At 40.2% G+C, this 14,850-nt stretch overlaps 1 protein-coding gene across 1 annotated transcript in view; it reads left to right on the top strand.

Moving 5' to 3' along the window:
• LOC144608646 (uncharacterized) overlaps window positions 1–13,182 on the top strand; it is a 53,084-nt gene extending 39,902 nt beyond the window's left edge. Inside the window, exons 7-8 of the mRNA XM_078426624.1 lie at window positions 6,691–7,219; window positions 13,090–13,182. Coding sequence (XP_078282750.1) covers window positions 6,691–7,219; window positions 13,090–13,182 — 622 coding nt within the window. The remainder of the gene's footprint in view (window positions 1–6,690; window positions 7,220–13,089) is intronic.
• Window positions 13,183–14,850: the final 1,668 nt, after the last annotated feature.

Raw genomic sequence — 14,850 nt, 5'->3', positions numbered from 1 at the left:
GCACTAGTTCGGTATACGTAGCTTGCCAGTTAGCATTTACATGAGTCAAGAGAGTATTATTGTCATATGTTCCGAAACGGAACAATAAGATTCATATTTGCAGCAGCACCACAGATATGTAAACTAGCATTTTCTGAACAGCATAATAAACAACAAAAAGTTCAGTATATATTTAAAAAAACAAGCAATAATAGTGTAAAACAATTCAATTGGGTTTTAAATTTCACGCAGAAAAGTAATGTAAGACCAAAATTAATCTTTTAAATTCAGGTTATTACATCTCTAGACCACAGATTTTTTAATAAATCTATTTCAAGGTCAAGTCAAAAGAGTTGAGTGTTTAATTGTCATATTTACTGACAATGGAACAATGAAATTCTTACTTGTAGTAGCATAAGAGGCTGGAAACTGAGAATATCTTTGTTCCATTGAATCTATTTCTCATATGTCATTTTATTCAATTGGGAGAATTCCATTCAGATAGTAGCTTTCTCAAATTCAGAATGTTATGAGTCTTTTACAGGTTCCAGTGAAGTAATTTTGAAAGGTACTTAAAGGCATTCATTGGTTTCCCAAAAGTTTCATTGCTCTTTCTTTAGATCGAGGTTTATGGTAAGTTCCAAAGCATTCTGCATTTTAGTTAATTTGCCACAAAATAATGAAATGAATAGGCTTTTGAATGATAAGTCCCAAGAAAACAAATGTTCCCTGGCAATTGTTCATTTCCCTTCACATATGCTGCCTGACCCAGCAAGCTCCTCCAGGTTCACTCCTTTTTTTAAATAAGGCATTGGTTTGAATCAACAGTCGTATTCAATGTGAAATAAACCACACATTCCTATAATGAACCATATATTGCCAACATTTTTGTATAAGAAACCATCCATTTTTAATGAAAGATAAAATCGAGGAACTTGTGAAACTGCATAAAGTCCATAATTTCACTTTGGTCATCAGTAGTTTAGTTTAGTTTATAGATACAATGTGGAAACAGGCCCTTCGGCCTACTGAGTCGGCTTCGACCAATGATCACCCGTATACTAATTACAACCTACACATTAGCGACAATTTACAGAAGCCAATTAACCGACAAAATTGTGGGTCTTCGGAATGTAGGAGGAATCTGGAGCACCCGGAGAAAACCCACATGGTCACATGGAAAACATACAAACTCCGTACAGACAGTCAGGAATGAACCTGGGCCTCTAGCGCTGTAAGGCAGCAGCTCTACCAGGATGCCCCTGTGCCATGCTACACATTTGATGCACTAACTCATGGAGAGCACTGGACATTTGCGTTGCCCCCCCATTGCGTGTACCATGTGCCGAAATGCCATTTGTGTAGTTGGCAATTGCCTATGTGCGTCATGTGCTGTTATAAATCACACATTGTAGAACATTGTGTCATGGTTAACTCTCATCTTCCAGCTCCTTCACGAATAATGACCTCTACAAGTTTCTGATCCCTGTCAACCCATAGCCCCTCGCAGTCACAGGGAAAACGTACAAACTCCGTCTGGACAGCACCTGTAGTCAGGATCGAACCGGGGTCTCTGGCACTGTAAGGCAGCAACTCTCCACCATTGCGCCACTTGGCCGCCCACGCCCCAGCCTCATCACACGTTCTGCAACACTAGGTCACAGGTCTACAAGCAAATGTCGATGCATTTTATACTGTATATGTAGTAGGGGTTCTGCCTCCACCATCCTTTTCAGCAGTGAGAAGCTGAATTTTAGACCACTTCCCCCATCATGTTGATTGAAAAGCAAAAGCCGTTCCAATCCAAACTTTGTTAGTCTTTATTGAAAATATGTAAAAAATGTTAGTCCTCAGACAGGAGAGTAACATAATCTGATTGCATCGCAGACCATTTTACTCTTCGAATAGTTTACCATGAGGATAAATCTCTGAAGTAGCAGCTCAGATCGCATATTTGCTTTGTTATTTGTGCCTGAGCGGATCTTGTATTTATGCTAATCCAGAACCATCAATCATTCCTTAAATATGTGTGGGCTGAATAGTGGGCGCTTCAGGATTATATGAGACCTATTGCCTTCAATATTGTTGTCATCACTTGACATTATTGCAAAGGATGCCGCAATTTTAGGTGGTTGAATGATGCACAAAACCAATGAAAAAAGATTGTGTGATCATTTTCACCCAGGAAATTTGAAACATATCTTCCCTACCCTATATTATTGAAAACCACAATTTATGAAGACATGATAATATTAAAAAATAACGATTTTTGTTGGGCGGTTCAGCAGATTATTCCACATTTCAGTGTTCCTGACATGATGATAAATAAACATATTTCTGTTTGTTTCTTCAGCATAATTTCATATATTTTCTTCCACGTATTACAGAGATCCCCAATAAAGAGCACAAGTTAGAGGGCTATGACTCTGTCGGGTTGCATCTGTAAGCCTCGGTTTCGTCCGTAAACTTTATCCAATCCATTAAAATTCAAAGAAAATGGGTAGATATAGAAATGTCATTATCAACGTGGAAGTTTTTTGCCAATTAACTATATTCTCTTTTGTTAAAACCTGCCAATTGTGACTTGTGCTGACTTTTATTTATTATATACCATGCTGCAGTCTAGATGACACGTTGAGACATCTCATTTAGGTCCTTGATGGTACAAGCAAGAGACTTTTGACAGCTATGCCTTCACGTTATTCAAGACAGTGAGAGCTGAACTCCTGTAGTGTGCATTTTCTAAAAATAGGATGGAGAGAGGAATTGCTGTTCGATGCAGAGACTTATTCACAGCATAGACCAGGAAGCGAATACAATTGGGCTGTCCATGAAGGATGATCTAAAAGACAGTGAAAGAGGAGAGCCCAAGAATCAGACAGAAAGATGTTTCTCCATTCCTCTATTATTTGATGTTTGCAATAAGAATAGGTAAGGTTCTATCACAAATAATAGCATCAAGCTTTAGTAATTGTTCTCTAGTCTAAATCTTTGTCTAGCTGAAATTTGCTATCTTACAGGATGATAAAATTTCTATTAGAAACTTCCAGTTCCTGATTTTTAGCTTCCTATTGAAGAAGTTGTGAGAGGGTTGTATTGCTTCATTGAACGAATGAGGAAAAATGAGACTCCAAAAGTCAATGAATGAAGATAAAGCAGGTCAACCAGAGGAAATATTGAAGGCTCATCAAGACAACCAATGGGAATTAAAAAAAACAAAGGAAGCCAATGATTGAGGATGAAGTAGACCTATCATCACAAAAGTGATGTGTAGGAAGGAACTGCAGATGCTGGTTTAAACTGAAGATAGACGCAAAACGCTGGAGTAACTCAGCAGGTCAGACAGCATCTCTGGAGAAAAGGAATAGGTGACGTTTCGGGTCAAGATCTGAAGAAGGGTCTCGATCCGAAACGTCACCTGTTCCTTTTCTCCAGAGTTTCTGCCTGACCCGCTGATTAACCCCAGCTTTTTGTGTCTATTACAAAAGTGATAATATTTCTGAGAAAGGCCTGGAAGAAGGTAGTTTGTCTGACCAACCTATTAGTTGCACATCAGTAGCTGACATAAATAGAAAAGTTAGGTAGACACAAAATGCTGGAGTAACTCAGCGGGACAGGCAGCATCTCTGGAGAGAAGGAATGGGTGACGTTTTGGGTCGAGACCCTTCTTCAGACCACTGTATTGATATTAAGACATGATATTAAGAACCAGTATCTGCATTTCTTCCCTACACTTCCTACACATAAATAGAAAGGTTAAGTAGGAGAGGCAGCTACTTCACTTAGAGCTTTTCTTCCCAAAGCGTTATTCCCTTTCATTGGTGGGGAATCACAATGTTGTTCCCACGTTGTCTTCAACCATTCAATGCATTGTATATTTAATACATGTACAGAACAAGTGTTGCATGCATCAACGTATCTGAATTTGTTATAGTAAATATGCATCCGGTCAGTGGCATGTGGAGTCCCTCAATCTCTGACACTGTCCTGACTCTGAACTGGTGGAAGCCGGAAGGCTACTCTAAAACATGAATTTGTACTTTTGTGTCTCAATCAACTTTGCAATTAATATCTAGTAGAATTGTATATGTGAAGGCAAAGATGACAGGCTGAAGTTGGGCGTGACTGAGGATTAGAGCATCAGAAACAACGATGCATCTGACCACGAATCCCCAATAGTGTGTGGGTACAATGCACACCAGTCACCATCCAATTGCAATCCTGCCGTGCACCTCGTTCCACTCATCGTTCATTAGGCTGGGGAGGTTGTGTGACCAATGCTCACACACATGATTTACAGTATAGGCGATGGACATGGAAACTCCTGGTGGCGTTTCTTCCAGTGGCCTTATTCTCACCCGCTATCCAAGAAGAACACAGTTGAGGTTAAATAGGTGGAAGAAATTGGGAGCTAGGAAATATAAATAAAAATATTAACTTAATATTCAGAAGTTTGGGTACACTTCTGTCTTAATTTAACAGTTTGTCCAAATAATTTCTACCTTATTTTGGGAAACAATTATTTGTTTATAACATTAATTTCTCCACCACAGGAATCCAAGACTTAGCCAGAGAACTTAGGAAAGGCTGAGGCCTGTCTGTTAGGGACCTCCAGATATTGTGAAAAGTCTCAATGAAGATGGATGGCTGAGTTGAGGGAGGGACGAGCTGGTCCATCTGCCATTGCAAGATTCCACCATCCCACGTGGCACAGCAAGGCACTGGCTTTGTTGGGCAGGAAGTTGTCTCAGTGACACATGCCACCCTGTCAATATGGCGACCTTCCCACGGGAAATAAAGGCAATGCTGGCTGTTGCTCTCACTTGCTGCTCATTACATAGGCAGTTAACATTCAGTGAAACAGTCCATCCTGGAGACTTGCAACTTTAATCATTATAGTTTCATATCTCACAAATTGACGAATTAAGAAATATTTTAATCAGCAATATAATGTGTTAATCAATAACAACAGTTTACCAATAACGTCAAGTTGGCCACATTAGTTGCTGGTTATGTCTTATTATCAATGCAGAGGACTAATATGTATGAAAATGTCTTTTTCTAGTTTGATTTGATTTAACTAACAGGAAGCTAATATTGTAAAATGTTTCTTTATACAAAAACTGGAAGAAAAAAATTGACTGGGATCTTTCCATTGAAGCTCTTAACATTGGCTCTCCACTCACATTGTTGTCCTGCCCCAATCTGATATTGCAGCCTGAGCAATGGAATAAAATTCCTTGGAGTAAATAATCTCACTCTGCTTTCATTCTGAGTCATATGGGCCGTTGACACCCAAAGTACAATCCTAAATAGGTTGTTGTCATTATTAATATTTAATCTATAAAGAACACCTCCTTCACTATTGAAACTATTAAGATGTAAGAATTTTCATGCATTACAGTCACTTTGATTTTTTTTCCAAAATTATTTATTATTATAATTGGTGATAGTTTAAACAAGTACAAGATTTGAACTCAGGCTCCACACTATGAATTTTGTAGGTAGACACAAAATGCTGGAGTAACTCAGCAGGCCAGGCAGCAGCTCAGGAGGGAAGGAATGAGTGACGTTAACGGGCTCGACCCGAAACGTCACCCATTCCTTCTCTCCCGAGATGCTGCCTGACCCGCTGGGTTACTCCAGCATTTTGTGTCTACCTTCGATTTGAATCAGCATCTGCAGTTATTTTCCTATGAATTTTGTAAATCAATATCATTAATCACTACTGTAAACTGTTTACCAGACAATTCTATTGTCTTTTCTTTATTGTGCTTTTCTTTTTTCAATACAATTAATAAATTGTTCAGAATTGACAGTTCTGAATGTTAAAAAAAATCAGATTATTGATGTTAAGCTTTTCATTTAACCACTAATCGTTGATATATTTTAGTTGATTTAGAAAAGAGGCATTTTCCTGCCGTAGTCTTTTTCATTCCCCTCCACTGTTATTAAGCAGAATGAATCTTAAGCCAAATTGCTTTTCGATTCACCTTGTTGAATTATACTTTCCTTCATTGGGCTTGGGATTTAGAAACATAGAAACATAGAAAGTAGGTGCAGGAGTAGGCCATTCGGCCCTACGAGCTAACACCGCCATTCAATATGATCATGGCTGATCATACCCTCTTACTGCTTTTTCACCATATCCCTTGATTCCATTAGCCTGTATGTTACAGGCTTACCTGTTTTGATTATTACATGATATTTTAAATGTACATCTGATAAAGTTTATTTTGTTAATACAAGAGTTTTATTTTTCGACATTTTATTTTGTCAAGATGAAGAATATTTGTAAAGAAAGAGGAAATGTTCCATGTGGTGGTTTAGTATCCAGGTTCAAGTTTAACTCAGTTTGCTTTAAACTTCAATTCTTCCATCACTGTTGCATAACTTCAAGCTCAAATGCTAGATTTTTTTAATTTTCACTTTTACCATGTTATGGTCTGTCTGAGTAAGATCAATGAATGATTACTTTATCATCCATCCCAATGCAGAACTGAACAATATATCTGAGTAAGATCAGTTAGGGGCTATTTTACCATCAATGAAGAACTAGACTGTGTAAAAAAGGCTCTACAGATGAGCTAAATGTGACTCCTGATGGAACTAATCTGGGATGATTTTGTTTGCAAAGACATATTCTGATGCAAAAATAGATATAACTGAATGTTGGAGTTATGTTAAAGAAGATGTATTTCTTTTTTTCAGAGCTGATGATGACTTATTTACAGAAGCATGTCCAGATCCAGATGGAATTGATTACAGCTCGGGAGAAGAGCTGGCATTTACTGAAGAAGAAACTACCAATGTTGAAGATGCCGTGGAGATAACCCATGAGGAACCTCAAAGCAGAATGGGAGCCAGTAGCCTCCGTTCAACAGTGAAGGGTGGCACTGCAGAGATTAACATTTGTGCTGCAGAACTTGGCTCCCCAATAAGGGTGGAAAACATTACTGCAGATGCAGACATCTGTAGATCAGAACTCCAGTCAGTCATGAAAGAAGACAATAAATCGGAGCCACACATGGATACTGAGATGGCTGGACATGATATCTGTGGGACTGAATTGGATCGGAAAGATGTATTTGAGGCTACATCTGGTAGCACTGCAAATGTTGATATCTGTGGCACTGAACAGGGCTTTGTAGAGAGAAAGGATACTGGCAATGAGATTGATATTAAACCGCAGGATGAACCTGGAGATAACACCATAGAAGAGGCAGCACACCAGCGTGAGGTTAGTGGGGTGCTGACTGATAGCCAAGATCATGAAAATGTCGATCAGAAGCACACTGAAGTTATTACAGAGGCTGATCTAAAAGGTAATGACAATCCATCCACAGAGGAGAGCCGGAGTTTTGAGGAAGGCAGCAATATAGTGGAATAAATATTCATGCTCCATAGTCCATTAGCAGAGGCAAGTATAACTTTGAAATATTTGGGCTATCTTTGAGGAAAAGACAAAATATTTAATAAGTATAATCAAAATCTGTATAATGGCAGATCTGGATTTGCTGGTGAGGTGTTTGCATGTTCACTGTGTTACCAAAGATGCTGCTGGTAAATGAATTGGCTATTGCAAATTACTCTGAGTGCAGATGAAAGGCAGTAGGATCAGTAGGGAGTTGATGGACTTGTGAAAGAGAGTAGATTATTGGGAATTACAGTTCCTGGTTTGACAATGACATCCTTATAGCTCCTCCCTGTGTATGAAATTCTGATGCATTGAGATGTGCCATTGTGTCTAAACTATTGAGTGCCTGAGTTACCTTCCTAACCATTATGTTAATGGTGCCCGTCAGGTACTGTACCTGCTTTCAAATCTGTCATCTTCATCTCTCGTTAAATAGCCCTGTCTTTACTCCACTCTTTTCGAACAGTACTATCACATCTCCAGCCTAACCTTTCCATCCAGTGTTGTCAAACATACTTCCCACATTCATGCCTATGTCTCTCTCGATCTCTTTTTTTTCATTTCCGCTATTCGTTATCTGGCATTGCCAATGTGCTGAAAATCTCTGCACTGATCTCTGGTCTGAATAACCTTCATTATCAAGAGTCAAGAGTGTTTAATTGTCACATGTATCAGGAAACAATTACATTCTTACATGCTGCAGCTTTACTGGCGCATTAAATGCAACAACACAACAAACAAATATACAATATTTGTTAACAATATTGGCCCAGCGCAAATTGGAGGTACAGCACCTCATATTTCACTTGGGCAGTTTACACCCCAGCGGTATGAACATTGACTTCTTAACTTCAGATAATTCCTCTGTCCCTCTCTTTCCCCTCCCCTTCCCAGTTCTCCCACTAGTCTTCCTCTCCTACTACACCCTACCTTTGTCCCGCCCCCTCCCCTGACATCAGTCTGAAGAAGGGTCTCGACCCGAAACGTCACCCATTCTTTCTCTCCAGAAATGCTGCCTGGCCCGCTGGGTTACTCCAGCATTTTGTGTCTACCTTCGATTTAAACCAGCATCTACAGGTTTTTTTCCTACAATAAAGTATTAATTTATTCATCATTTATTCTAGGTAAACTGGACCAAGCTAAATGTGCGAGGCCATGGATAGATAGTCAGAGATGGGTCAATTTTGCTTGATGTTAGTTCTATGTTCTGGAATGTCATTGCAAACATGTGGTCTACCTGATCTATCACATAGGTGTAGCACATAAGCATGCTAGTGATTTAATTTCAATCAAACTGATTGTTAAGGAAAGTTGGACATTTACTATAGGGGTCATGGAGCCATGCTTTCCTTCCAGTTCCTTGGCGCTTCAGTCCATTGATGGCTAGAGACCTTCGGGTATGCACAGTATCTCTAATAGCATACAGTTAATTGCTACAGGTCACTTCTGTGATGTTGGTCCATGCTTGCATGGATTATGAAGCACATTGACCACCTATTCCCTTGACCAAGATGCCTAGCCCTTGTGAAGCTTTCCAAAGGATTCCCATCTCACTTCCCTGGTTGTAACCTCAAGCCGTACCTTCACAGGTTCATCTGCTGCCCTCAACTGACTGTGACCTCGCTTAATCCCTTAAGCCCTACCCACCCTCAAGATCCCGACCCTCCTTGACTAATACTTCCTACTCCAATCTCCAACCACCAACCCTATTCATTTCTTTGCAACCGGATCCTCAACTTCCTTATCAGCAGACCTCAATCAGTATGAATTGGCAACAACACCTCTTCCTCTTTGACCATCAGCACAGGTGTAATTTGGGGCTCTGTGCTTAGTACCCGGCTCTTTCTTCTCTCTATACCTGTGCTGTGTAGTCAGGCACAGCTCCAATGTCATCTTTAAATTCGCCAATGACACCACCATCATTGGATGGATAACAGGCAATGAAGAGTCAAAGTGCAGGAGTGAAATCGACAATGTGGTTGAGTGGTGGCAGAAAAGCAGCCTTGCAATCAACATTAGCAAGATCCAGCAGCTCATTGTTGACTCTGGGAATGAAAAACTGAGGGTGCATGCACCTGTCCTCATTGGTGGGATGGTGGGATAGTTTCAAGTTCCTGGACGTGCAAATCCCTGATGATTTGACCTGGGCCCAGCACATTGATGCAATCACAAGGAAAGCTTCCCAATGCCTCTACTTCATCAGAATATTTAAAGAGATTCGGCAACGTCATTAAATACCCAATCAAACTTCTACACGGTGCATTGTGGAGACTATACTGGCAATTTGCACCATGGCCTGGTTAGGAACTATGAACATGCAAGAGCAAAGGAAATGATGGACATTGCTTGGACTATCTCGGGTACTGACCTCCCCATCAACAAATGGATCTGCAAGAAATGCTGCCTCAAGAAGGTAGTAAATATCATCAAAGACTCACAACCCACTTTTTGATGCTACCGCAGGAAGAAGATAATGGATAAGAAAATAACTGCAGATGCTGGTACAAATCGATTTATTCACAAAATGCTGGAGTAACTCAGCAGGTCAGGCAGCAGTCTGAAGAAGGGTCTCGACCCGAAACGTCACCCATTCCTTCTCTCCCGAGATGCTGCCTGACCTGCTGAATTACTCCAGCATTTTGTGAATAAGAAGATAATGGAACCTGAGAAGCATTATCTCCAGCTTCAAGAACAGCTTCTTTCCATCAGGCATCAGGTTCTTGGACCACCCTGCTCAACTCTATCCACAAACCTACCTCAACCACCTCAATATACTTTGTTTTTGTGCACTATCATATCATATCATATCATATATATACAGCCGGAAACAGGCCTTTTCGGCCCTCCAAGTCCGTGCCGCCCAGCGATCCCCGCACATTAACACTATCCTACACCCACTAGGGACAATTTTTTTTTTTACATTTACCCAGCCAATTAACCTACATACCTATACGTCTTTGGAGTGTGGGAGGAAACCGAAGATCTCGGAGAAAACCCACGCAGATCACGGGGAGAACGTACAAACTCCTTACAGTGCTGCACCCGTAGTCAGGATCGAACCTGAGTCTCCGGCGCTGCATTCGCTGTAAAGCAGCAACTCTACCGCTGCACTACCGTGCCGATACTTTGAATCACTGATCATTTATTGCACATATATTGTTGTTGTGACTCTAAAGCTGCTGCATTGTGCCTGTTCATATCTAGTGCATAAACACTCATGCGTAAAGTCTCTTGACTTCTCTTCTAACCAAGACAGAAGCATCTAACTGCCTACTTTTATTTTCCTTCACATGCCCCACTATGATGCACAATCAAAGCTATGTTGGATTGGAGCAGGCTATTAGCACAGACACTAATTAAAAACTGAACATGGCCACAAACACTTGCGTAATTCAAAATATGCTGGACCTGTTCCTTTCTTGTTTCTCCTTTTGTGTATAGGAAGGTACTGCAGATGCTAGTTTAAACCAACGATAGACACAAAATGCTGGAGTAACTCAGCGGGACAGGCAGCATCTCTGGAGAGAAGGAATGGGTGATTTTTTGGGTCGAGACCCTTCTTCAGATTGGAAACGTCACCCATTCCATCTCTCCAGAGATGCTGGCTGTCCTGCTGAGTTATTCCAGCATTTTGTATTTATCTCCTTTTGTGTAATTTGTTGGGGTAGCAACTGTGTGAATTGACAGCACTTGAGACCTATCTACCACATCAATTATTTTACCAGTGGCAGTTAAATGCATGCAATGTTGCAAATTCTGTGACTGATACAGAATTAGGATGCAACACGTCCACACGTTGTATCGCTGACTTTACAGTATTTACCTAAATTTGCTTTGCAGTTCTGATTTTGGAGTCAGTCAATACCTTATTCGCTGATCCAAGCAGTCATTCATTCTATTTTGGTGAAAGACGGACATGAGAATCATTATTGGTGCAGAGTAAACTGCGGATGAGTGCACATATTTTGTGAGGATTCAGAGCTTGATGTGCTGGGGTTGCCTACTAAGAATTTAATATAACCCCTCTGTCCTCCACCACTACCTTTTTCAGAATACCTTTGTGCAAGATTGCTGAAGATGAAAGTTTTCTCTGTAGAAAGCATGAAATCAGACTTTTCTGTCCACCAAGTCTGTGATGATCATATGTACATAAGCACTTATGTACTATAATATCTTGAAATCTTGCACTAATCCCATATTCTTCTCCCCACATTCTCATCAAACCCCCCCCTCTCCCCGATTCCTCTACTCACATACATACAAGGGACAGTTTACAGTGGCCAATTAAACCACCAAATTGTGCATCTTTGGGATATAGGAGAAAAACAGAGCACCCAGAGGAAACACGTGCGATCACAGGGATAACGTGCAAACTCCACACAAGCAGCACCGGAGCTCAAGTTCAAAAGCTTGGTCGCTAAAGGTGGGAGTTACTGCCTGCGCCTTGGTGTTATCCTAGTTTAGTTATTAAGTTAATCTTACCATTTTAAATTGTGTGTGCATAACACTAAATTTGTAGGAAGTAGAAGGAAACAGATAAATTTCTCAGGCATATTGTGTGATATCATGAACTAGTTAGAATCCCAAGGTGAAATTATTCTTCTGTAGGTGACAACTCACCTTGCACCAAATGTGCTCGAAAGTAGTATGAGAACTTTTAATCTGCCTCTCAATGTAGCAGAATTAAAAATGTTTTCTTTTAATACAATAATATGTACGTATCAGTAGAATAGACAAGCTGTTCGCTTTGAAATTTCCCACAATTAAGTAGCTAATCATCATAGTCCTTGGGAAAAATGTATCCTTTATTTTGAGACAAATTCTTCGAACAATCAGTTTCATAGTCCAATAATATAAGCAAATAAGCAACTATAAAAGATTTTAAGTATAAACTGGATTTCAGATTTATAATAAGTAAGGGTGATATTTAATTTCATTTTGAACTCTTTCACTGAATATAAGATAAATTATTTAAAGCTTTTGAGATACAACAATTAACCACCAATTACAGCAAATCTGTTTTATTCTTTCAAATTTTCTATTGACTTTGCCTTTGAACTGAGAAAGAAACAATGAGGCCAGTGTCCTAGTTGTAATTAGGTGTTACACAATTGCTGTCTTAGCAGGTCATGCTGTTATTTTCAGGAGCCCCTTACATGGGAGTCCTTCCAGTTTGGTTAATTAGTGTAATTAAACCATCTGTTATTTTTTTGTATGGTCTCATCTCTGCTTCTTCCAATTAAGACATTAGAAATGTAATTGACAAGAGAGCCTTTCAATATCACAACTTGACAAAGTAGTTGTTGGAAGATGCTGTACCTATGAATTGACTGCTTCAAAGATTTCTCACATTTTAATAACAAAGCATTCAATTATAGATGACAGTTGAATGCATAAAGAGGGCAGATACTATGGTAGGTGGCTGAATATTTAATTAATAGCTGGGGTTTGGAGAATCCAGACATTAGAGTTACCCTGGTTCAGAGGGGCAGAGGCAACTGAGCTTTAACAAAAAATGACAAATGATTTATGTAAAATTGAAGCTGCACTTTACTGATTGTATTTTTGTTTCAAATTATTTGCTGATAATATGGTGAGTTTATTTACTGTGTTTCTTACTGAATATGTAATAAAGTATTCTATATCTTGATTACAAATTGAATGTTGGTGTAAGTGATTTCCATTTTCTCTAGAAACAAGAACTGCAGATGCTGGTTAATACACAAAGGGAAACAAAGTTGCTGGTCAGGCATCTGTGGAGAACACATATCCATGTTCCCGTCTGATGAAGGGTCTTGACCCGAAATATCGCCTATTCCTATTCTCCAGACATGCTGCCTGATCCTCTGAGTTACTCCAGGATTTTGCGTCTATCTATCCATTTTCTCCGGAGACGCTGTCTAACCTGCTGAGGTACTTCAGTACTTTGTGTCCTTTTACATTTTCTCTCTATTGCTTTCCTTTGTGTGTCTCAACTTTACTTTAGACTTGAGAGATACAGTGTGGAAGCAGGCCCTTCGGCTCACCGAGTCTGCGCCGACCAGCGATTATCCTTACACACTCGTACCATCCTACGCACTAGGAACAATTTACAATTTTTACCAAAGCCAATTAACCTACAAACCTATAGGTCTTTGGAGTGCAGGAGGAAACCGGAGCACCCAAAGAAAACCCACACGGTCATTGGGAGAATCTACAAATTCACCCATACACCCATAGTCAGGATGGAACTCGGGTCTCTGGCGCTGTAAGACAGTAGCTCTACTGCTGCGCCACTGTGTTGCCTTATACTTTAGATGTAATGGGGCTGATGAGAAGCGCCTGGTGAACTGGCTGCTTTTGCACTTTCCATGTTAGCCTCTACTGCTGCGCCACTGTACCGCGTGTTTGTGCACCTGTTTGCAGAGTGAGGAACCAATTCTCATCTTAGTTGAGCCCTATTTTAATTTGTGTCATAAGGCCAGCTGTGAAAAAATCTAATTCAAATTCAAAACCTCACAGGATAGAATTGTCTTGGCTGAGTTTTGCAAAGTGACACCATAAACAAAACTTAACATAACCAAGACAGGAAGCCATGTGGAGCGATGAGCCATCCAACACTCCGTTCATGCAAAGAAGGTACGTGCAAGATTCAAAAGCATCTTTAAAAAATAGGAGACTGACGCTGTCATGGTTGATTGAATATTTCACAGGCTAGAATGGTACTGCAATGAGCTTTTTTAGGTGATTCATTTTGTATATGATCCAGTGGAGCTGATGAATAAGGACAAGGCAGTTTGCATGATAATACCGGGTTTGTGGACAGGTACATGGATAGGAAAGGTTTAGAGGGTTATGGTCCAAATGCGGGCAAATGGGACTGACTTAGATGGCAACTTGGTCGGCATGGATGAGTTGGCCTGAAGGGCTTGCTTTCATGCTGTATGACTCTATAACATCGGGTATGCAGAGGTTGATGACTTCACAGGGTGAATAAAAGAGACAGTGTTTTTGGCTCAGTGCCATGGGCTGGTGAAGGAAATTCAGACATGTGTATAAATTACAGTGCACAACCTCCAGTGTGCTAGAATGGCACAGATGTCCTGGACCACCAACTGTCATAGTTTTATGAAACCAACTGCAAATGACCCCTTGGTTGCTTAACTGATTCACCTGGCATTTAGGCGAATATATATGAGAGGGAGGATGGGTTGAGATCAGGCACAGTGAATTGGGATTGGGAGTGGGCAAGTTCTTGTGGGTTTGGCTTTGGAAGCAAGGTATGAAAACCTATTGTGTTGGAGAGGGGAGAAAATGTGAGATTGGGGCGGGGTCATAAATAAGCAACAGGTGGGTATTGGGGGGATTGGTTTTATTAAAATAATTAGTCATGTTACACAATTCCTTGCTTGGTGCTATGGTTTTAAGATCATGTTCGAAAATAGAACATTGAACAGGACAGCACAAGAACAGGC

The sequence above is a fragment of the Rhinoraja longicauda genome, chromosome 32 (assembly GCF_053455715.1).
Source record: "Rhinoraja longicauda isolate Sanriku21f chromosome 32, sRhiLon1.1, whole genome shotgun sequence".
Classification (NCBI taxonomy): Eukaryota; Metazoa; Chordata; class Chondrichthyes; order Rajiformes; family Arhynchobatidae; genus Rhinoraja; species Rhinoraja longicauda.
This window is presented reverse-complemented; position numbering and strand designations above follow the sequence as displayed.